Raw genomic sequence first — 24,526 nt, forward strand, 5'->3', positions numbered from 1 at the left:
CCACGGCTACCACATTTGGAAAATTATAATTAACTGCTTACTTTTCCGGACCACCTGTTTCAAACCCCGGTTTTTGTGGGATTTCGTTTTGCTAATTCTTTAGTTCTTTATAAATTGATATTTTGTTGCATAAAATAGGGGCAGAAGATATTAAATGGATAATCATAAATTAAAGTAAACAAGAAAGACAATAATTTAACTAAAAGTGAAAATAAAGAATGAAAATGGTTTTGTTAAAGTTTAGAAAACACTACAATGACACACACAAACGAGAAACACTGACATCGTCACTGACCTCGTCATAAACATGATAAATGGAGTGTGGATCTTAGGTGATCAAGGATCAATTCGAAGTAGAAACAACATAATTATATGTAATGTTAATTAACCAAAATATCCAGGACAGCACTTTTATCATTTAACCAAATATTTTCCTGCATTACATGGTTTATTAGGCTTCCTGAAAAAAGAGATGTGAATCGAATTGTGATCCTAAAATTATTTTATTATATTTGCTGTTTAACTCAGTGCACAAACATGGTTCATATATGATCCGTTTTTGTACAAAGAACGACAACCGTCATCAATAAGGAAGTAAACAATGGGGTTAACAATTATTACAACTCGGAAATTTGCCATTATTAAAATCATTTTAAAACGCATTTAGATTTTGTCTTACTGTTGCCATCAGCATGAAATTAAGATATATTTGTACATTTAATCTAGAGTAATGATTGCGTCAGTAGACAGAAGAGAAATTAATATTTCAAAAGGAAGAAAACCAATCGTATCCTATTAAGCAAAACTAGTTCCACTTTTGCTGCCAGCGTTCTTGCTTTGTAAATTTAATCTTCAACAGGACGTATTAAACACTTGTTTGTACTTTAAATGATCAAAATAATCAATTGTTACAGAACTTAAACGGAAAACCTGAACTAATTCATATTCACACATAAGACCTGATTCAAATATAAACATCTTAGGAACCGTTATGTCCTGAAAATATTAATGTGTACAAAATGTATCCCACTGGTAACGTGTTTAATTTGAAAATCCTTATACATTTGGTGTGTCATTTAATATTGATCTACAGTTTTAAAAGGATATATACAAAACTTAGATATTCGTATTTTTACTCTTTTAAACATTATTTGTGCAGAATTGTTCGATGAAACTTTGCTTTATCTTTTGATTGGTTTGCTTTCTAATATATTTACTCTTGATACGTCCCATCCCACGATGGAATCCATTTTCTTTGTTTGAATGTCAATGGTCCAAGTATACTTCACGTCAATATTGAACGGATTCGAATTCGAATACATTGTGATATAAAATTCACAACTCGTAAAACAAACACAAAAATCGTAATCATATGAAATAAAATAGTAAACCTCTTAAATTTAAACAACATTTTGATCAAGAAAAAAATACGAAAAGTTTTTATTCCAAGTACTATTAAGGTATAAGCTCCGGAATGTTATTATCACAGTTATAACTGTCGATACCATTGTCTAAACGATAACAGCTATGCACATCTTGATTGGATATTAATAAAAATCAAAATAATTATGCATAAGTTGCAGGAACAGTTGTGCTTGGGGAAGGGGGGTGGCAATCGGGAATGTGTACACCAAATATTGCTAGCTTATTGACTGGTTGACGAAACTCCCAGTTCCGCTTTTATGAGAATTTTTTGCTGAGTTAACTAAGGAAATGCGTCAAGCTGCACTTCTGCTATTAGCGACTTAAGAAAGATTGAACGTATCGTGAACAGTATGTCTGGCTTTGATGGAAGTACATATCGTATATCCCATAAAATATATTTGACATCTGCTATTTTTAAGCATTGAAAGTCGCCCTGAAATTTGTGAAACATGTCAATGGGTATTGTTGTTCTAGTAGATATGAAATGATAAAAACTGATCAGCAAAAGTAACGATATATAAGTTTGAAGTCCAGTTAATCATAAAATATAATGAATAGCGGAAACTGGAACTATCCAATAAAAAACATTCATTTGCATTTACATCTTTTTAGCGGATATTGATTACAATAGTCGGAACGTTATTTTTGGAGATGAGAATTACATGTAAGTGTTCAAATATCGTAAAAGAAATTCAAAATATTAAGCAGATTTAAGTGAAGTGTTAAAAGTTCTTATATATTTTTTTTTATTTTTGGGTGAACATTCATTCTATAGATAACAAAAATTGCAAAAACAAATCACGTATTTGCCTAAAAACAAGTTTGGGTTAGAAAATAACACCACTTTTTTAATATCAGACCACTCGTGCAATTATTAACGTCGGTAAAGAGTATCCAATTGCATCATATACGGATTATACATTGCTGTGTACTGTTTCTTTTGTTTATTAATATATGTAAAATGTTATACAAGTATGTAATTATATATTTCACAATCACTTATTTAAAAAACAAATTAATAAATAAAGTTTCACATATATATACACTAGACATTGATATGAAAGGAAACAAAGAACAATGTACAAATATATAAAAACAAATACAGGGTTTACAAATGGAAGTTTATGTTCAGTTTGTCAAGATATTAAGTCAAAAGTTTCAACTATATGCATCTACCACGTGGTTAGTTTGAATGTGTAACTATTACCTCGTTTTGGAAAGGTTTGATTTGCACCTGTAAAGAAAAGTTAACAATGATAGTTTGTTTTAATAATGCCATTGATGGAACTGAATATTTACAAGTAAGATTTGTATACAGATATGAATAACAGGTTTGATGTATAAGTCAGGTTATAAGGATTAATAAAATATCTCTTGATGTATTATGTTGGAATTATTTGTTGTTTTTGTAATAGCAAAACATGGATACCACATTAATGCAATTCGTTTAAACTTTCTCTATTGCTATATATGTCAATGGTGTTATTTGACGGCAAATCAAATGCTAACCAATCAACAAAGATTTGAATAGATAAATGAATGAAGAAATTTAGAAAGTATTGCAATACATAAAACTAGATCCTGAAAGAGCCAATAGTAGCACTGATCCCTATATTTTTTCTAACCAATCAGTGGTATGGTTTTTTTTTCAAATGTATATATGCCCCTTTTTATTCAACGATAAAAAGTAATAAATCATAATTTGTTTACCATACTGCAAAGCATCGCCGTCTGCATCTTCGATCTTCCAGTATTGCCTTTGGTCAGTTGATGCTGCCATATTGCAAATTGAAGTTATGTATGGACCATATTTTGTAGATTTACTGTCGAAACTGCAAATAAATTTTAACTCTCAATACTCTTCAACTTCATACTTTCAAGGCGTTTTTTTTTCTTTGTTTGTTTTTTTTTTTGTTTTTTTTTACATTTTGGGATTCGATCGTCACTGATGAGTCTTTTGTAGACGAATACAGAACTAAATCCTGGTATCTATGATGAGTTTATTTATCTTCATATGAATAGACATGTGTTCTTTTAACTTATATATGGATGAAGCAAATAATGAGATACATTTGTATTTCTAACTTATTTTTAAAATGATTATGATTGGTAACATAATAAAATATGTGTTGCATGGTTATATCTTTGTTTGCTTTCGAGATAGGAGATTTTGAAGTGATGGGTAATACATATATGACTATTTTTTGTATGAATCACAGCTTAAAACATACATATACATACGTATAATATGGTCCTGCATACACTTACTGATTCAATATCTTATTTGGGAGAGTGTTTAAATAAGATTTTCCCTAATAATCTCCTTTCCAAAAATATTCACAAATTAGACAACTTTCACTTTGAATTGTTTTTTTTGGTTCTTTTCTTAGTTATTCTATTCGCCCCTTTATAGAATGAATGTTTTTTAATTGATTGAATATGTTTGTTTATTTGATTTCAAAGAATACAATCTCTGTCTTATTTCAACATTTAAGGAGTTCAATTTAATTTTTCAAATGACATGCCAAGGTGTTCAGATGACACACATATCCTATATTTGAAGTATGGTTCTAGTGGAAGGTATATGTTTTAGAGAGAAAATAAACCCACACCCAGTCTGTTATCGTTATACTGTTTATAAAGATATAAGATTGATTACCCTATTCAAAATGTTTGTTTTTACATTCATGGAAATGGAATATACAGATATGCCAATTAAATCTCTGGAATATCTTGGTAGTCATTTGTTCAATTGTTATTCGATGGAATATAAGGTTACAGTTAATATATTAAACCATTACAAATATAACTTGAGCCAATCCCTTATTTTCCCGTATCCCAAAAGTAACATGTGATATTCGATAAAAACAAAAGATTAAATACAATAATTTCAAATGGAAACATATTATAAATATAATTATAAATACCTGAAAACTGAATCTGCCTCTTTAAGGTTGAGCATGGCATCAAACAATGTCTGTCCCTCAATTTGAGGAGCTGACCAGGTACGTTCGTAATCATTATATGTAATGTTGTTTAATACAGAAATTCCAATAGGAAATGACGACTTCGATGGGATAGAGTATTCTGGGGAAAATATTAAAAGGTTTTTGAAAAATTATTACATTGAAAATAATAGTTATGTTGTAATGTTATTACACATGTATTTGTCATTGGGTTACTTTGAGGTCGCAATATTCGCTCGTTGGTTAGTGTATCATTGTCCTTGATCTAGAGAAATCCGGGATACATACGCATAATGTAATACCTGCAGAAGGCTCTTCGGTTTGCATGACTGGAGCTGTTGTATTATTTTTCATAAATTTCAAACTATAAATCTCTTTGAAATTAGCAAGTTTATCTGCATAACACAAAGGCTATAAAATTAGGAATGGGGTTTTACTACTTATTAGTAATGTAATGACGTGAGTATATTGTTTTTGGATTGTTGCAATAAAGGTGTGAAGAGTCTTGAAACTTCTTTGAAATGCTTGGCCATCATTCATGATTCTTGTTCTTTAATGTTTCGATTGCTAATATCATAACGTATCTAACTATCTTATCCCAACTATGACTTGATAACCGTTTATAGTGGATTTCTCAAGTTAGACTAACGGCATAAACATTAAGAGAGACAGCTGGTAAAATTAAGCTATCATTTACTCTAGATGTTTCGTACACAGGACAATATGAACATCATGTAACAAGAGATAGACTAGGGAAAATAAACGGTGTAAAAGAGGGACGAAAGACACCAAAGGGACAGTCAAACTCGTAAATCTAAAACAAACTGACAACGCCATGGCTAAAAATGAAAAAGACAAACAGCAAAACAATAGTACACATGACACAACATAGAAAACTAAAGAATAAACAACACGAACCCCACCAAAAACTAGGGGTGATCTCAGGTGCTCCGGAAGGGTAAGCAGATCCTGCTCCACATGCGGCACCCGTCGTGTTGCTTATGTGATTACAAATCCGGTAAATAGTCTAATTCGGTAGGTCAAATTCATGAAAGGGAAGGGGATTGTAGTTACGACGTAAGGAACATATCCGATATCATTTGTGAAACGGTTATTCCATAACGGTCAACCAACTCGTGATGGCGTCCGTAAAATTTACGAAGGGATGATTTCAACTTCACCATTTGGAACTCTTGGTTTAATAGCTTCCTTGTGAGCAGTAACCCTCTATCAAGAAAATCATGATAGGAAATGCAAGCACGGGAATATCGTATCAATTGGGAGATATATACCCCGTATGCAGGTGCTGCTGGAATGTTGCTACTTAGAAATGGAAAGTTCACAATTGGAAAGCTGAAATCATCTCTTTTGTCGTAAAGTTTTGTCTTCAACCGACCCTCATTGTCAATTTCTAGATGTAAGTCAAGATATGAAGCCGACTTAACTGTATCTGTAGTATCCTTTATCTCCAATTCGATGGGATAGATGCGATCCACATAGTCACCAAATTTTGAATTGTTTAGTGAAAGAACGTCATCTATATAGCGGAAAGTAGAGTTAAAGGATATTGCTAACTTCTTATCTTTCTTCCTAAGAAGTTCCTGCATGAAGTCAGCCTCATAATAATAAAGAAACAAGTCAGCAAGTAGAGGGGCACAGTTTGTTCCCATTGGGATACCGACAGTCTGTTGAAAAACACGTCCTCCGAACGTAACAAATATGTTGTCAATCAAGAAATCAAGCATCTTGATAATATCGGTTTCAGAGAATTTTTTGTTTGAATCAGAATGGTTCTTTACAAAGTATGATTTATCCCTCCCTAAGACAAGATACTTGTATCTACGTTGGCCATTCTTTTTTATGAAGCAAAGTAATACCAACTCTTTTAATTTGTCTTTTAGTTTGGAATGTGGAATACTTGTGTAAAGAGTAGAAAAGTCAAACGTTTTAATACTGTTACAAGATGTAATATACTTACTACTTACTTACTAAAAGATCGTCAGTACAGCAAAAATGGTACAAATGTTTAATAAGAATATGATAAAACAAACTTTATAGTTGTTAAATTATGTATCATTTTGCTCCCTTAAGGAGAGTTATCTCATTGGCAATCATACCACATCTTCTATTTTTTTGTACTTATGATATACATGTATACAATACAAACTTGATAAACATTCATGTGTTCCGATATCTAGATATGACTTCATAGCTATAGCTGGTAAGGCAGACACGAGTAATGCTGTGGAAGGCATGTTTGATCTGTCTGAAAGGTTGGAAGAGAAAAATTAAGTATTTTGTAATTCTAACTATAATACAGAAGATTTTATGATGAAAGTTGCAATACCGTATTGATTGGCACAGCTAACCATATTTAGCCAATTTACCTTAAAAGAATTACATTAACAGATACAATTTGTTTCAGTGATGTTAAACTTTATCATATTTCGAAGCATACAATCTTTCCTTTATTCAAAATATGATATTTGTAGAAGGCATGCGCGAGATTATAGGACATTTCAAGATCTCTCATATTTTTGAACACACAATATAAAAAATCTTTAAAATCAAACATACAGAAGATTTTATGAAATAAAAGTATGTTAAGAATTTATTCACACAATGATATACGATTATTTGTTTTATCAGTTTGATAAAGCTTATTCAAAAGTCTTAGGATACATCGGACTGCACCTTCCTAACGTTAAGTTAGAGAAATACTTTTATCGCATACTAATAATGAAAAGACTAGTCCTATTCTTGCCATTTTACCTATTGATTTTTTCAGATATGCAATTCCTTTTTCAGTCTTTGGAACAAGAGCGTTGTCTCCACTTGCGAATATTGCCTTAATTTAAAATACAACGAATTATATCAGTAAATATCTTAATACAGTCATCAATATCGGATTTTGTGATAATAAATGAATATCAAGGGTTTCTGTTCTTTCAAAGCTTTGTGTATATATATGTTTTAAATCTACCGAAAAGTGAAAGTGTCCTCTTATGCATATCTTATGAGTGTTTTTTTTATTAAGACTGTAATGCATATACCTAATGCAATATTAACTTTCAAAGTTTAGGTTTGTATAATGAAATCTAAAAAAAAGATAACTATATTTGATAGACATAACCGAATATTAAAACTGTCAATCACTAGCATATAATTTTTTTTTGCAGTTAGTAACATCTTTTATATTTTTTTATATTCTGCAGTCATTTTGTATGATATAATGTAGTTTTGAATATCCAATAGGCTTTTCATATTCTTTTCGTCTCCGTTCAGAATAATGTATTAATCCGTTAAAAGAGAGGTACCTTACCTGAGACCGTACAGACAATTATTAAAATATAACTGTAACATATGCTATCAGAAAAAATAGGGTACATGAAAACAACGTTCATGTAATGTCAAACGTATTTATATTACTTAGATAACTACGTACTTGTATTGCTAGTGAAGTTGAGAACTCATTACCAAAAAGACCATTTTGCTCTTGATGTTGAAGAATATAATCTAACGCCGAGTCTTTTTTCGTCTTATAAGTCTCGTCTCCAACACATTTATAAGCAATATATACAATAGAAGCCTCGTCTAAAAATGTCAGTGGAAAATAAAAACATTACAAATTGTTTTACCTACCAGTTTTCGTGTAAGGAAACAGTATTTAAATAGAAAAAAAAACGGGCGGTTGATAAATATAATGAAAGGTAAGTCTAATAATTGATTTCTTGTGGTTTGTCAATAACATTTACGGTACCAATTGTCATGCACCAGATGCGCATTTCGACAATACATGTCTCTTCAGTGATGCTCGTGGCTAAGATATTTCAAATCCAAAGCTTGTATAAAAAAATGACCAGTCAAGGAGGCTCAATTAAAGTTGGAAGACCATTTTAAATACGAACTTGGATAAAGACGAACCAAAAATTCATAAAAAAATTTATAGTTCGTTCTTATGTTGTATTGTTATACCACTGTCCCAGGTTAGGGGGAGGGTTGGGATCCCGCTTACATGTTTGACCCCGCCACATTATGTATGTATGTGCCTGTCTGTTCCTAGTCAGGAGCCTGTAAGTCAGAGGTTGTCGTTTGTTTATGTGTTACATATTTGTTTTTCGTTCATTTTTTTTTATATGAATAAGGCCGTTAGTTTTCTCGTTTGAAATGTTTTACATTGTCATATCGGGGCCTTTTATAGCTGACTATGCGTTATGTGCTTTGCTCATTGTTGAAGGCCGTAAGGTCACCTATAGTTGTTAACATCTGTGTTAGTTTGGACTCTTGTGGACAGTTGTCTTATTGGCAATCATACCATATGTTCTTTTTTATATGTAGAATTTTGCAACAATAGACGTATTGCGACTTTATAACATTAAGAACTGATATTTTCAAGACTTAAATACAAACATTCAATCAAAAATAATCAATCAACCAAAGAAATAAAATGATATAGCAAGGTAACTGTGTCGTGTATAGCAGAAAAAAAATTGTCGAGTTGCCTTTTGAAGATTGTGATCAAAATTAATCAGTACCACAGAAGACCAATTTGATATGGACGGTAAACATTGAAAGTGGTTGATTAGATGCTTTGGGTGTGTTCTCAAAGAATTGTACATGTTAAACATGTAAGAAATATATTCAATATTTATTTTTTTTAAATTTACCGAACATTTTTTTGTCTAGGGTGTATGTTTTGGTTCTGATAATTATACGTACCAACACCAAACTTGTATTGCCCTGGTGTTGAAGAAATATCATCTAAATGTTTGACATCAACATATTCACCAGCTTTACATAGGGCTATAACTATTAAGGAATATGCAAATTTGTTACTCATGAGGTAAGTTGATGACACGACTAAATGGTTTTTCATCTTGTCTATCAGGTTGTGACCATAAAATTGGCTTGGGTCCTGACATGTAGCCAAAATGCCAAGGATGTAATGAGCAAGCTTGCCATGTCCCCAATCTTCTCTGCTCAAACTGATGTCACTAAAATAACATACAATGTATTATTATATATGTGTGTAAATGAAGCCAATACATCGCAGTTTGATACATCTGATTGCAAATGTATTTGCTGAAATCGTATAAATATTTTTCCTCTTTTTATATGTTAGATTTAAAGGGTTTTTGTCAGAAGATTTCAAGTGTTCATTTTCTATTCGACTATATTTGTGTTCTTTTCGGCAATACAGTGTATCGACAGGCTGTTCGTATAATAACTACTTGTGCACCTTTAATATCAGACTTGTTCCTGTAGTGTTATGAATCACAGTGTAAGACCAAAATCAATTAATACCAATAAAACTCCATTTAATTAATAAATTCAACATCACTTATAATTACCAGGTGATATCTTTTTCCGTTAAATAATCAAGACCTCTTTAAGTATACAGCCGATATTTAAACAAAGGAACTTATTTTAATTAAATCAAATGTTAATAGCGATAGTCCTTTCCTTAATTCAGATATTTTAGTTTTACACTAGGAACTCTTTACAAAAAATTACAACAAAAAGGGACGATTTTTTTTCCCTGTTGTGAATTTTCCTTTATTTGCACAGGGATGTTCCTCTGGTACCGTCTTACGGAGTTTATATATTCCAATTCGTTCGATATGTCTGTGTGTGTCAAGACGTTTTTGATATTAATGAGCGTTATCTATGTATTTACTATAAAATATAGACACTGCAATTTCCCATAGGATCTCCCGTTACGGCTGAAAATGTGTCTCTTTTATCCTAGAAAGGAAACTATGCACTTCTATTTTATTCAAAGGTCGAAACATAGGGCTGTGTGATATAGTTTCAACATGTATATGATTCGAACTTCTAAGACTTTAAACTTATACTAAAATTCTGTATTATCCCTCCCGTCCCTTTGGGTGTCCCTTATAATTCACAATTCGCAGCAACCATGTGTATATAAATACTGGTAACATTGCCTAATGAACTGAAACACAGATACAATATCTTGGAACAAAGCGTAAACAATACATCCTATCTATAAATATTACATATATCTCAACAACCAAGCAAAGTGCAACCTTCAAACCTTTATTGAGTTCTTCCAAGGATATAAAGATTGAGTTAATAAATTTGGCTGTATGTTGAAAACCTATTCAAAATGGAATAACACATTCTAATTTGACGTTGATGTTGAAAACCGATCTCGGAAATCTATAAACGATCCTTGATAGCTTATCAATCCTTAATATAAACTTCATCTGTTATATCTATATTTCTAATTTGCACAAGGTCAGATTTTATCTCTGACTGTGAATGACTAAACTTTACATGTGTACTGATTGATATTTAGTCTCAGATACATGATTCTTTTATTATTTGTTATTGGCTTTGAACTACCTGTCAATAACTGCTTATAACTAACTTCATTTGAATGTTGGTAGACAGTTGTGTTATTGGCAAGCATATCAAGTCTCTTTATTTTTTATACCTTCACATAAAATCTACCTTTTTTGCAGAAGTTAAAGGTCTAGAATAGCTAGTTAAGTGTACATTATATTTATTTTTCATTCTTCAAATATTTAGACCGCTTAGAGACTAGACTACCTGTATATTAGTTCTTTATCTAACCACTAGACTATGAATAACGTTTTTATCAACTTGTTAATGTAATAGATCTATCAATAAATAACTTCAATCAAAAAATATATACTAATGTTAAGTACATCATCACGAGGAGGTTGACCATAATGGAATATCTGTTTCGCAGATTAAAGCTAATATGTTCCGAACTACGTTACTACATTCCGTTCCCTATTCTCCGAATGTGACCTGCCAAATTCGACTTATAAACAGTTTTGTACTTACATGAGCAGGATGTCGTATGCCGAATAGGTAGCAGGATCTGCTTACTCTGCCAGAGCACATGAGATCACTCCCAGGTTTTTGTGGGGTTCTTGTGGCTCAGTATTTGTTTTTTTATGTTGTGTTTTGTTTACTATTATTTATACGTTGGTCGTTTTCTTTATCAGCCATGGAGTTGTCATTTTATTTATGACTTATGAGTTTGAATGTCCTTTTAGCATCTTTCAATCTCCTCTAAAACATTTTAGATATTACTCTCGTATAGTTGAATTCCCCTATTTGATACGTCAAACTTCAAGTACATGGTTCTCCCTATCTCTTAATGTTGCTTATGTCTATCATGTGTAAAATGTTATTTTAGATCTTTGGTCATATGAATTTCACTTTGAGCAAATGTGGAATGAAATTAAGAATCAAAGTAAGTTTCTCCCCTTAATTTTTGAAGACCATCAGCTGACCTCAAAATATATCTTTTGTCGAATTTTGTTGTTGGGTTTTTTTTTCTGTTTGGTTCAGGAGAGGTACAGCCCAAAACAATCTTAGGTATTGTTATGTCATTCCCCATTTTCTGCATTAGTAGATTATGAATATATAGCGAAATACCTTTTAGAAGTTGACAACAAACGAAATACAAAACATTGTAGAAATAACTTAAGTTACCACACAAACATAAATAAGAGTACGTTTATAGAAGACAGTCATAATCAATCTTACTTGGATAATGCAGACAATAGATCGATGTTCATTTGTTTCACACTGATAAAGATATCTGGATTGTCTTTACTAAAAGTTGTAAACTGGTACAAATGAAGAGCTATAACTGCTTCCGCCTCTGTACGTGTTCCCCAAGACCATTCGTCATTTCTTTTCAATAACAACTGTCTAGAACCATCTTCATATTCATGTTCTTTTCCTGCAAACATTTCAATTATCAAAATTGTTCCTTCACTTTCTAAAAATATTACACAGGGAATATATGTCTTTAACAATTATAGAAATATTAATATAATATAGAAATGGAACACGGTTGAGATGCCAATAAAACAAATATACATCATATCCCAATGATTAAAATAGACATTTTGGGTCTTATACAGCGCTCGGCTGTTGTCTGCACTTTAGTCGGGTTGTTGTCATTTTGACACATTTCCAATTTCCATTCCTTTGGACTGGCATTTCAAAATATAAAGCCAAGCATTCGAAAACAACATAAGCAATTGGGACCTTATAGAATACCCAAATTACTTTAGTTAAGAGTATGGGTTTTAAACATATTTGATAGAGGATGAGTATTATAGCCAATACGTTGTCCTGGGACTAGAAAGTTGATATTATTTCAAATTCGAGAAGCCCAGTCCCTGCAACAATAGAACAGGTATGTCTGAGCATGTGCTTTCTGTTCGATATATTATAAATATTTCCAAGGTCAGTATATAACAAACAGTACATGGTTGTTCTTTTGTTCCCGTTTTCATTATAAACCATCTATTTAAATGCGAACAGTTATTTATTCAATCTGGATCATCTATGAACATTGTATAAACATATCAAATTAACCTAATGAAGCATTGCATTTACCTGAGACAAAATATAAAATTGCATGCACTTTCAGTTAACTCAACCGGATACACCTATTTAGATTATATCGAGATATTGTTTTCATTTATTTACTGATGAAACTTGTCTTTCAGGTTTTTTTTTGTGTTTTATTAATGTTCCCCCTATTTTGTTTGTATAAAATTTTGTTAAAATAAAGAGGATTTAGTGAGAAAATTTGTAAAAAAGAAACTATCAAAATTCAAATTTATGCTCATCAAGCATCACAATATACCCCACTGTGTACATTCCTGGATTAAGGAAAATTAAACAATATAACATACAATACTAAACTGAAATATATACTTAATTAATTGATTGATTATTGGTTGTTTACCGTCCAATAGCATGTATCAAATTTAAATTTGCCAGTTAATACGCAATACTTGAAATGTATGTAATGTACCTGTCGCGTTCCTTAAATCAACTTTATATAGTACCTGGTTCATATGGATTCAAATCTTGTGACGATGAACCTAGTCCATATTTCATTACCAGAAATACTGCTACCCCGGTCAAAACTGCACAAATGAAACACAGCAACCACTTATTCCTGACATCACGAAACTGTGTTTTCAAATATTGGGCAAATGATTTCTTATAACTTTTATTTTCGCTGAACTTGATAGCAGATAGTTCCTTGTAATTATCTGAATAGTTCTTCTTCTGTTTTGAATCATACTGATGTCCAGTTTGTGAAGTAAGAACAACGTCTATATTCCGAGGATCACCCATGCTCCAAAACTATTAGATGTACTGCGGGTAAGGTGTAAAAGGCTATTTTTAGACTAGAATAACAAAAAAATGCTGTCAAATGATTGGATGACAAATTGAATTTGAAAATGCATGGCTCATTCATATGGATACATTTAAGTAATGTATTCGAACCAGGAAGAAGAGTATGTGACAAATATGTATAAATAAAGCAGTATATAAATGAAATATTCGATAAACAGAAATATAAAAGTAAAGAAACTCTCAATAATACTACATTCAATTGCAAAGAAAAACACAACTTAATATTTGCCGAAAAATAGTCGCTCAAAATTTTAACCATTAGGCTTCGAAATAATACAAACTTTTGAATAAGTTAATGTCGTTAATGATACTGTAACAGTATTTCGGATGATTTTGTACATCAGGGCAAATTAACAGCTTATTTATTTTGTGAAGAACCACACTCATTTTGAAAGAATCAAATGCATATGAATGTTATGTGTGTAATGTGCTTTTCAAATCTGTTAATTACATTCAATTTAATCTTTACATGTACAATGTAGCTAAATATTTTGATACCATGATTTATTTTTCACTGTAAGTTTGTTAAAACGCTGATATTACACATTCATTGACTTACCATGATTTTCGTATTGGCATAAACTAATTTGTTCGGCACAGAACCAGTCTACGATTTACAGAGGGACGCAATTTGTTTTAAAAGTGTGTTAAACGTTACTTTTTGGAACAATGCTCTTTTTCTTTAAACTTGTTTGGTTTTTTAACTATACTGACTTGAGCGTCACCGCTGAGTTTTATGAAGACGAAATGCGCGTAATGAAGACGAAACGCGCGTCTGTTGTATCAACTTATTAAGCTGGTGCTTTGATATCAATTATATCAGACAATAACAATCAAAACCAATGAGTAAACAGAGACTCACAAAACCAAAGGACATTGACATCAACAGTTGTAAATAATAAATAAGAAACAACACGAACTCCACTAAAAACTGGGAGTGAAATCAGGTGCATATTAAGCATTTCCTGCACCATATACAGCATCTGTCGTGTTTTCTTTGTTCTGTTCGGTAATAATGGAGGGTTATTATGACTGAGGAAGAATATAAGATATGATTTCTGACACACTTTTGTCATAATGGCCAATCAGCTCATTAAGCGACCGTAAAATTTCTTGAGTGATGACCTTAATTTTGATTTATGCATAGCCCTGTCTTATCAGTTTTTGAGAAAGCAGTATTCCTCGTTCAACAAAATCAACGTACCCTGAGCTAGCTCTAGAGTGACTTATCAATTGAGACACATATACTCCGTGTGCTGGTGCTGATGGCATGTTGCTACACAGAAAAGGAAAATTGACTATTATAGGAAAATTAAAGTCATCGTGATTGTCATAAATTTTGGTTTTCAACCTACCATCAGTAGTCATTTAGAGAAAAAGAGAATTAAATTGGTAGTTGGCTACTCCACATATAATCCTTTTCTATTAAACAGCCTAACACATTACTTATGATAGCATAATACCTTGTAAATCTGATGCATCTATGTTCACCAGGAAAACTAAACAAATATGAAGGCCAATGATTGCAGGTCACGTGCTGAAACACTAGATATAACTATTATGTATCAGCATAGTTTAGCAGTTCGATTAAATATCATTATAGACAGAACAGAATATGATTGTTTTCTGTTTCCCCACACATTATTTACTTTCTTTTAAAATATGAGCCTTCATTTTATAAATCTGAATGAAAGTCAAATTGTGTAATTATAGAATAAAAAGCAAATGACGCATTCAAATTGCATTTACCTGAGAACACAAATGACATCAAATGCAGATTCGATATGCGTCATCGCGGGATACAAATATTCAGATTATATAATGATATAGTCTTTATTTATTAACTATTTAAACTTGTAGGTTTTTAAGTCTTTTTAAACTATAAAAGTAGATACAGTGAGGCAGAAATGCAAATTATATCCTATGATATGGCATGCAATGATGTATGCAGGAAAACCATTACACAAGAAAAATATGTACCTTAATATAAAACAAGATGTATTTATTGGGATAGCTGTTTTCTGTTCTTTGTTAGAGTTGTTGTATACATAAATTATATGTATATTGATCCAATATCCTCCCGTTTATAGTATGGACCACCTTTCTAACCTTACATTGATTACAAAATGTAAGTGCTACGTGTTCAATATTTGGATTTTTTTCGGAATTATATTCCAGGTTACTCTCTTCGGAGGTCTTCCTTATCATTTTGTATTCTTCATATGTTTATTGTTGTACATTTATTTATTTAATAATTAAATAAATGTAGGAAGTTTTGGTATGAGTGCCAATGAGACAACTCTCAATTCAAGTGACAATTTATAAAAGTAAACCAGCAAGGTCAATGTATGGTCTTCAACACGGAGCACAGGCTCACAGCAAGCTATAATCGGGTTCCAAGATTACTGGTGTAGAACCATTCAAACAGGAAAAATCAACGGTTTAATCTATATAAAAAACGAGTGAATTACTTATTTGTGGTTAGAACGGTTAGAATTAGTTTAAAATACGTTTCAGTATGCATTTTCTATTGTCAGCGCACCTTTCTTTGGTTTAAGTGTAACTGTCTTATCAATTTCTAATGGAAGACATTGATTTATGTTACGTGTTTCTTTAAGGTGTAATACCACCAAATCATGGTACGTCACATCCGGTTAAATACAAAAATAGGTCTAAAAATATTCCCTTGAATTTGACAGGGTAGGTAATTAATCCTACATTTTATTGCAGTTAAACATTTCTGTGTCATAAACATTGGTCTTGGGTATTTCAATGCACCTTTTTTTCTATTTGGGATTTCTATAGAATGTTTTGTAAACTTGAGGTTACATGCCAGTGGTTACTAAACCTTGTACATGGATTTAATAAGAAGAGAAATTTTATTGGTTAACTTCCAGTGATGGTTATTTTCTTATAACAATGAAATGTAATTTTCTTTTTTTTTCTATAGTACTGGACAGAATGAAACTTTACTCATGCCAAGTATTTCTATATATATTTGTAACAAAGATGAATTCTGAATATTTTTTTTAAAAAGTGCAAATTTAACAAAAATTAAGGGAGGAAAATCAATGGTGGTATGACACCTTATATGGGAAGCTGAACATGCACTTTTGTCCTGGTGAGTAATATCATGTGATAAAATGTCTTGCTATTTAAGTGAAATATAAGAAGAAATGAAATATTCTGAGTAGAATGAGTCTCCAAAACTTTTTTATGAGAAAATTTTCTTGAAATAGGACTCTACCATAAATATTCAGTCGACAGAACAAGCCATACTAAGTGGTTTTTTTTATTTGGGGCGGGGGAGTTTTTTCTCCTTATTTCTTATATTCTGCTATGATAGAACATTTTCCTAGGAAATACTATAATAAATATATATCTATAAGTCAATGAAATTATTTTTAATGCTCAGTAACAACAACTTATTCACTTAAAGAAAAGCCTTTTATGTCCCTCTCTAGAACGCTGCGTAAATTTAACTTTTACGTAAGGACTTATTGAAACCTACGAAAGCCTATTAGGCTCACACACACAAAAAAATTACGTCTCTAGTCCAATCACACATATAAACGTGCGTACAGACACAGTCGATCATTCACTCACTCACTTAATCAGCCGTTCACTCGCACACACAGTCGTTCACTAACATAGGCGGTCACACACTCACATGGTCAGTTATTCACACAATCGTTCACTCACACACACAGTTGCTCTCTTACTCAGTCACACAACTACTCACTTATTCTGTAAGTCAGTAACTCACTCACTGACTCTTTCCAGTACTCGCGCATACTCTCCCATTCACTCCTTCACCTTTTTTGTGTCTCCCGGTAAAACCTCTATTCACATCACTTTACTTTTACCAAGTAATCAAAGAGATCCATAACGGCTGCGACATTACTGAGTTCTACTTCTTTAGGGTTGAGAAATTTAGTCCATCTAAAAGAGAATAGACGTTTTATGTCAATATTAAGTACACATTTTGAGGTATGTTACTTTTTTAATAATTGGCAATTGTATTTGTAATAAAAAAATCATTTTACTTTGTTTCTATTTACGATTTGCTTGTTGTATGTCCTATTACTTTTCTAGTTCAGTTATTTTCGCATTTTTTTCTAATTTTGTCTCCTTTAAAATATGTGTCGCGATGAAATCAGGAGTGTTAATTGTGATTCCTTTATTTAACATTGTAATTCAACAACATACCAAACAATGATAACCAGTTCATGTGTAATCAGTGAAGCGGTGAAACATAAACATAACTTTGTCAGTTATTGAGCAGATGTAAAACGGGAAATACTTCTGATACTCCTTCGAAACAAGGTACTGGTAAGTTCATTTCATTATCTTTTATATGTTTTAAACACCACAATATGTGCAATGATTCTGTAACTAACTCAAAAGAAAGCTACACATACTTCAAACAAAACAATAAAAATTATAAACCAAAACTATGTATACTATACATGTATATAAGGCCTTCCTGTTTCTCACCACAAAATTAGGATGACAATGACATTCGTTTTCACATTTTAAAACACCGCCTCAGACACCCATATGTATCTAAGAAACAGGACAACCATAGTAGCATTCGTGTAAACTCGGCCGATTCCGTACCCCCATCTAACGGATAGACGGAGAGAAGCGGATTCTACCGAGGATTGCCGAATGTCATAGTTTGAGAGTATAGCTTAAATTGAGCTTGTAGTTAAAAGTAATATTGAAGTTCATTTGCTGAGATGCTTATAAACTGTATATTTGTTGAAATGCATATAAAATTATATTTGTTGAGTTGCATATGAACTGTACTTTTGTTGATATGCATATAAAGAGGGGGTAGGAGGCGGGTCCTGACCCCGAAATCCCGGGCTTAAAAACAGGAAATCCCGAAATCCCTGGCTTAAAATAACGAAATCTCGAAATCCCGGGCTTAAAATAACGAAATCCCGACGTCCCGAAATTTGAACAAAGAATCCCCGGATCCCGAGAGGGTCAATCCCTAGGCTGGTCCTCTCCCTTGCAACATACGGGTATCAAAGCCAAACAGATAAAGGACAGAGAACCAGTCTAGTCAATCCTGAAATCCCAAGCTTAAAAACACCCAATCCCGGAGTCCCGATAAAGGTCCTATCCCGCCTCTATAAACTAAACATTTGTTTAAATCATAAAATGTACATTTTTGGAGATGCAAATATACTGTTTATTTGTTGAGATAATATACACTGTACATGTGTTGAGATAATAATCTTGCGGACTGACAGGTGGTTAAATAACTATATACTCTGTGCTACCCAGTAGTAAGGGGCATTATTAACGTGGCTGTATTTGATCAATGCATCGAATATATAGAAATAAGGAGATGTGGTATGAGTTCCCATGAGACATCTCTTCATCCAAGTCATAATGTGTAAAAAGTAAAAAATGATAGGGGCAAAGTACAGCATTAAACACGGAGTCTTGGCTTACACCAAACAGAAAGCTATAGACTAAAGTAAAACAATGCAAACGTTAAAGAAGTCCATACAGTGATATTATTGTTTAAATCTGTAAGATAGCGAGTTATCGTCTATAATTTGTCCTGAATAACCAAGAAATCATTTCAAACCTTTAAATATTTTTTTTTTTATTTTGCTTACAGTCAACATGTCATAAAATTTATAAATATTATTGTATGTATGAAAAATGCCTCCGTCTTCATTGACATCAAGTGTTCGAGTTTGCTTATACTCGCAAAATAGCTCTCATGGGGTAAGGAGCTGGACAAAAAGATATGCCTAATCTTCGAACAATCGGCGGTGCTGGTTGTCCTTTTGATGGGAGGAACTTAAAGCGTTGTACCATAGATGTTAAAAACAGAAACATTTCCATCCTTGCTAAGGATTCTCCTAGGCACATTCTCCTTCCTGCAAATAATAAAAACTATCTGTGATGAATAAACTCAAGTATGAAACTGAAGAAGGATACTTTACCCCTAAAACTTGTTAAGGCTGTACATGTATATTGTAATGAAATAGTAAATACTTGAAGTGCATTGTTTTGACTGTATTTCAATAAATTTAAAAACATAGTAATACCAAGGTCAATACATACACAATAGTTACCTATACTTTTTCTTCTTTTCTTCCTCTTTCTACCATCATTAATTGCCATTTATGGAAATAAAATCAAAATACTCAGCATTGGTTGCCAGTTTGGAAATTGCGTTCTATATGCCATTACTGTGTCTGTGTGTACTATTGTAATCAGTGTCTGTCTGTGTCCGACTTTTTGAATAGTCGTATAAGAAGAGCAAACTATTTCTTCAGAGTAGCAAACCATACTGCTTTAAAAAGAATACCAGCTCGAAAACCCCACCATATAATATAATATCATTGGTATAAATTTTAATGTATTGTATTGTATTAGATTGTGAAATATCTGAACAAAGTATGAATTCGATGACGGGTCTAAATAAAAGAAAACATAATTTCTGCGATTACGTCCAATCAATATTTGAATAGATCGGAGACGGTTAGGACTTGAATCATTCGAGTAACATTCGTGTATTTGTTCGTGTACAAGCAAAGTTTAACTTCTGATATTAGTCTAGGTGTAATATCATATAGGACCATATAGAGGTATTTTATTTAAAAACAAAAGAACGGAATTGAATGATTATAACATACCCAAGGAAAACGCTAACACCTTTTCAAACCCTTGAAGTTTTCCTTCCTTATCTAGAAACCTTTCAGGGTTGAATCTTGAGGGTTCAGGAAATATTTCCTCGTAAGTTAAAACAGAATCAAGGTTAGCAATAACTACAGCGTCTTTAGGAATGGCAAATCCTTTAAACATCACATCTTCATTTGTACCATGGGGGACTGACAATGGAACTATATTTCCCATTCGGAGTGTTTCATAAATCACCGCTTCACAGTATGGCATCATAGTCCTATCATGGATTGAAGGAAGCCGTCCGAGACCAACCACCTGCAAAATTTCCTCGTGCATTTTTTCTTGTATGGCGGGATTATGTAGCATATATAAAATAGCCCACTTGATACCAGTGGCTGTTGTCTCTGTTCCAGCTATAAAGAGATCTCTGATGGTACTCACAAACTGAAATTCTATTTTAGAAAAATATATGCTTGCATTGTGTTCAATAATAAACAGAAAAGTGCTATATTTTTCTAACTTTGATAAATGATTAATTAAGCTGTAAAGAAAAAATATTTCGATCAAGTAAGGTTAAATGTATTTATCAGTCTTGGAAAAATAATTTCAAACTTGGATGAAATCAATATCTTCGAGATTTTATTCAGAATATTGTCCGATTAAAACAAAAAAATACAAAGCAAAGGAAAGGTTGGTTCGGTTTTTCTTTGAAATTTTCACCAATCACAATTCTTTCAGAAAAAGACGAAATAAGTATTTTGCTTGGTTTTTTTTGTTTTTTTTTTGTTGTTTTTTTATTTTTTAAACTTTTGTTGTTTGTTTATTGTTTTATTTGTTTAAGATTGGGGTGCTTGTAATTAGTTTTTGTTCTATTTTTTTTCTATCTCATTCTGAAATCATATTTCCCTTCAATCAGGGTTTCAACTGTTTCCTAATCTATGTTATATAAAGACGCGCTCAAAACTAATATTTCAGTGTTATCGGTAATTCGTATATTTTCACTTTGATCTTTAATGCTGCCTAATATTTTCGAGTATCAACGTACTGGCTGTATCACTGAAAATATTAGGCAATACATTGTGTGACGTCATAATTACCGATAAACAGAATAATAGCTTTTGGTACTGAGTGACTATATCATGTGGAATATCTTAACTCGCCCTAACGGGCTCGTCTAGATATTCCACATGATATAGTCAGTATCAAAAACGAAACTACCTATTATTCTATACTTAGTTAGTTCATTGATAAATGCTATTTCACACCACACGCTAAATGTATTGAGCAAATGGTTTTAGAATAAATATAAACGAATATATTGGGAGGGGAATTTTATGATACAAGTTAATCACCTGTAAAGCTGGTTGTATCACCCTCTTTGCATTTGTTCATCTCATTGATATAAGCGTCAATAAAATCGCGCAGATTGTCTTCATCAAATGTTTTTCGGTGTTCTTGAATCCTGTCTTCAACAAACTCCATAATTTGTTCTATATTATGTTTTAAACGCTTTGCCGACAGAAGATCACCGGGAATCTTGGTTAAAAATGGCATGAAATTCAAAACTCCCGCCAAAGCGGAAGTCGAGAAATTTTCATTCATCAATTGTAAAAAATTATCAAACGTTTTATCATCGTATTCAAATCTTTCACCAAATACAATAGAACATATGATGTTTGAAATACTTATGTGTATCTTATCAGTGAACATAAATGTTTGTTCTTTCGTTTCTTCCGCGGATCCTAAAAATACCTCTACTTCTTCTTTCACTCGCACTTCAAGACTTTTCTTCCCAAAACCAAAATCACGCAGGGCGCCAAGTGTAAATGTTCTCTGCTCCTTCCATATTGGACCACTGTTTCCGATTATACCTGTAAAATATATATCATGACGATTTACGTTCAAATGTGTTTTGGTCCACGCTTACACATGCTCATAAGATACTATGAGAATACATCATTCAGTTCAAATGTTTACACGAATTTTATAATTTAGTGACAGTGAAAAACAAATTAAGTGTTCTTTTTCATAAATGTTAAAACTAGATAGACATTGAATTGTGAAAACCAGTAAAACGACCTTTAATTATATAAGTATATAAGTATATATACTAGTCAACAAAAGAAACGATACACGACTTTGAAATAAAATTGATCGAAAAGTATTTTAAATAAAAAACAAAATGAGATACACTATTTTAAAAAGCTTTCATTTGCAATGTATGCACATGTGATAGTGTTTACATTTTAACGATTTCTGGTGGAGCCGAACTTTGCTTAATAACAAATAAACAAAGAAACTGGATGATTTTTAAAAACAAATTGATGGCAAACACTGTCTTTACCTTTAAATGAGAGGTTGGCATCATTAGTTGGAACTTCTGTTTTTAAAATTGTCGTTGTATGTAAATTTTGTAAAAAAAAAAATTCGCGAAAAAAACGTCACGAAAGCAAAAAAAAAATTGTTTAAACGGATTTCTATTTCCATAATGATTAAGTATTACTACCTTCAATATTGGTCCAATTAACGGAAAACTTTATCTTTAATTTGAAAAAAAAGTCTTGTATCGTTTCTTTTGTTGACTAGTAGTGACTGTACAATGTATATATTAATATGTTATCCCTGTACCATGAATTATTTACCTAAATGGAAAAATGAATGGTGTCCTCAAGGTGAATATACACTTGTCTCTCAGTTTAATAAGGTTTTGATCAATCAAAGCATTTAAACTAAAGAAAAACATATCTTAAAGATAGATTTAAATTTAAAACTATCAAAATTGATAAAGAATATATTTAACTTGACGATACATTTTCCGTTCAAACTTCTAGTAGACATCCAGTATTTACTTATGTGTCGTACAACCTTGCGTAACTTTATGTTCAGACATCTATATGTATTAGAAGTATTTCAAGGGTAAAACCGTATGTTTGTTTTTCTTTATATATGTTGGCATTTAAAACTTTACCAAAAGTCCTCCTCTTTTGTTGATTTTTTTTTAAGACGCCAAGAAAGTTATCTGCTATCAGCCTATCACCAATGTCAATATTCGGTAACTTCTCAGCTAAGATGTTCAATCAATGAACAATTTAATGTAATGTAATGTTTATTTTCCTTTATACAATTTGTATATGTGTTAATTTGCACTTTGGATCTCTTGCGCGTTCCATATTGCTTAAGGTGGTACCTAACAGGGAGATAACTCTGTAAAATCAGCTAAACGTTTTAATTAAGTTGTGTTGTAAAGGAAATATTAAGCTTCCCATAAATGATCAAAAGTTGTGTTTGTCAAACTGCTATATAACCAGTGTAATTTATCTGACAGACTAAAATTTTCATATTTTGTTAAAGGCTTTAAGTTAATACATTGTCAAAATTTTATGAAAATTAAAACGAGCCAAATTAATTTTAGTGAAAGTGTTGGGTACTACCTTAAATATATTTTACATACCGTGTCTTTTTGTTATTTCCCGAACAACAAAAATGTCTGGTCTTTCTGAAAAGGAATCCCCTCTTTTCACGAAAGCTTCTCGCAAATTTTCGTAGCCATTGATCACTATAACCCATTTAGCTCCGATTGCAACACTGAAAATATCTCCATAGTCTTTACGCCAGTCACGAAAGGCATATACCAGTGTTTTTCTCATTATTGTTAATGTATTACCGAGAGCTGGAAGACACAGGGGACCAGGAGGAAACATCCGGGGTCTCCTCGACCGAATCATCAGCAGAAGAATAGTTCCAATCAACAATGCGAGAGAAACTGTACTTAAATCTCCAGACATGATAGTCTGAGTTACTGTCATGTTTCGTGTCTGCCTTTCCCATCAATTAGAATCTAGAGTATATTGTCGACTGTATATTTAATTTTTTAATCTCGCGACTGTTTGGTGTTTTAAATGAAGCTGAATAATACACATTAGTAAAGTACGCAGGGTAACTACATGAAATAAGAAACTTTAGTCCTTGAACCTAACAATCAACCTTTTCACTCACTGTGAACAACAAAGCGACGAGATGTAACTGTAACATGATCATCGTTTATCCTTCACGATTAATTTAATTGTGTATTCCACTTTGAACTATTTGTATTTTGACATACATTTGTAATAAGTTTTCTAACAGTACTTTATGTACATAAATAAGAGTTTATTATTATGCAATAATTCAAATGTACATTTAAAAAAAATGATTAAATTATACGCATCGGTTTGTCGAATAGTACTGCATAATAAGGGACGACATGAAAA

The 24,526-nt window shown here is 32.0% G+C and overlaps 2 protein-coding genes across 2 annotated transcripts; both read right to left on the minus strand.

The window, feature by feature from the left end:
* Positions 1–1,838: 1,838 nt before the first annotated feature.
* LOC134687169 (transcobalamin-1-like) lies at positions 1,839–15,214 on the minus strand. Its single transcript, XM_063547218.1, has 10 exons — positions 15,083–15,214; positions 13,262–13,609; positions 11,940–12,138; positions 9,111–9,385; positions 7,837–7,985; positions 7,164–7,239; positions 6,559–6,657; positions 4,353–4,512; positions 3,136–3,257; positions 1,839–2,659 (listed from the first exon to the last, which is right to left on the minus strand). Exons 2-10 carry the CDS (start codon positions 13,554–13,556, stop codon positions 2,598–2,600), a joined length of 1,437 nt encoding a protein of 478 aa, XP_063403288.1. The 5' UTR covers positions 13,557–13,609; positions 15,083–15,214; the 3' UTR covers positions 1,839–2,597.
* A 3,949-nt stretch (positions 15,215–19,163) lies between these two features.
* LOC134687170 (cytochrome P450 2B4-like) lies at positions 19,164–24,298 on the minus strand. The gene is made up of 4 exons (XM_063547220.1): positions 23,728–24,298; positions 21,629–22,147; positions 20,288–20,728; positions 19,164–19,525 (listed from the first exon to the last, which is right to left on the minus strand). Exons 1-4 carry the CDS (start codon positions 24,080–24,082, stop codon positions 19,344–19,346), a joined length of 1,497 nt encoding a protein of 498 aa, XP_063403290.1. The 5' UTR covers positions 24,083–24,298; the 3' UTR covers positions 19,164–19,343.
* Between the last annotated feature and the right edge of the window lie 228 nt (positions 24,299–24,526).

This window comes from Mytilus trossulus, chromosome 10 (genome assembly GCF_036588685.1).
Source record: "Mytilus trossulus isolate FHL-02 chromosome 10, PNRI_Mtr1.1.1.hap1, whole genome shotgun sequence".
NCBI classification, from domain to species: domain Eukaryota; kingdom Metazoa; phylum Mollusca; class Bivalvia; order Mytilida; family Mytilidae; genus Mytilus; species Mytilus trossulus.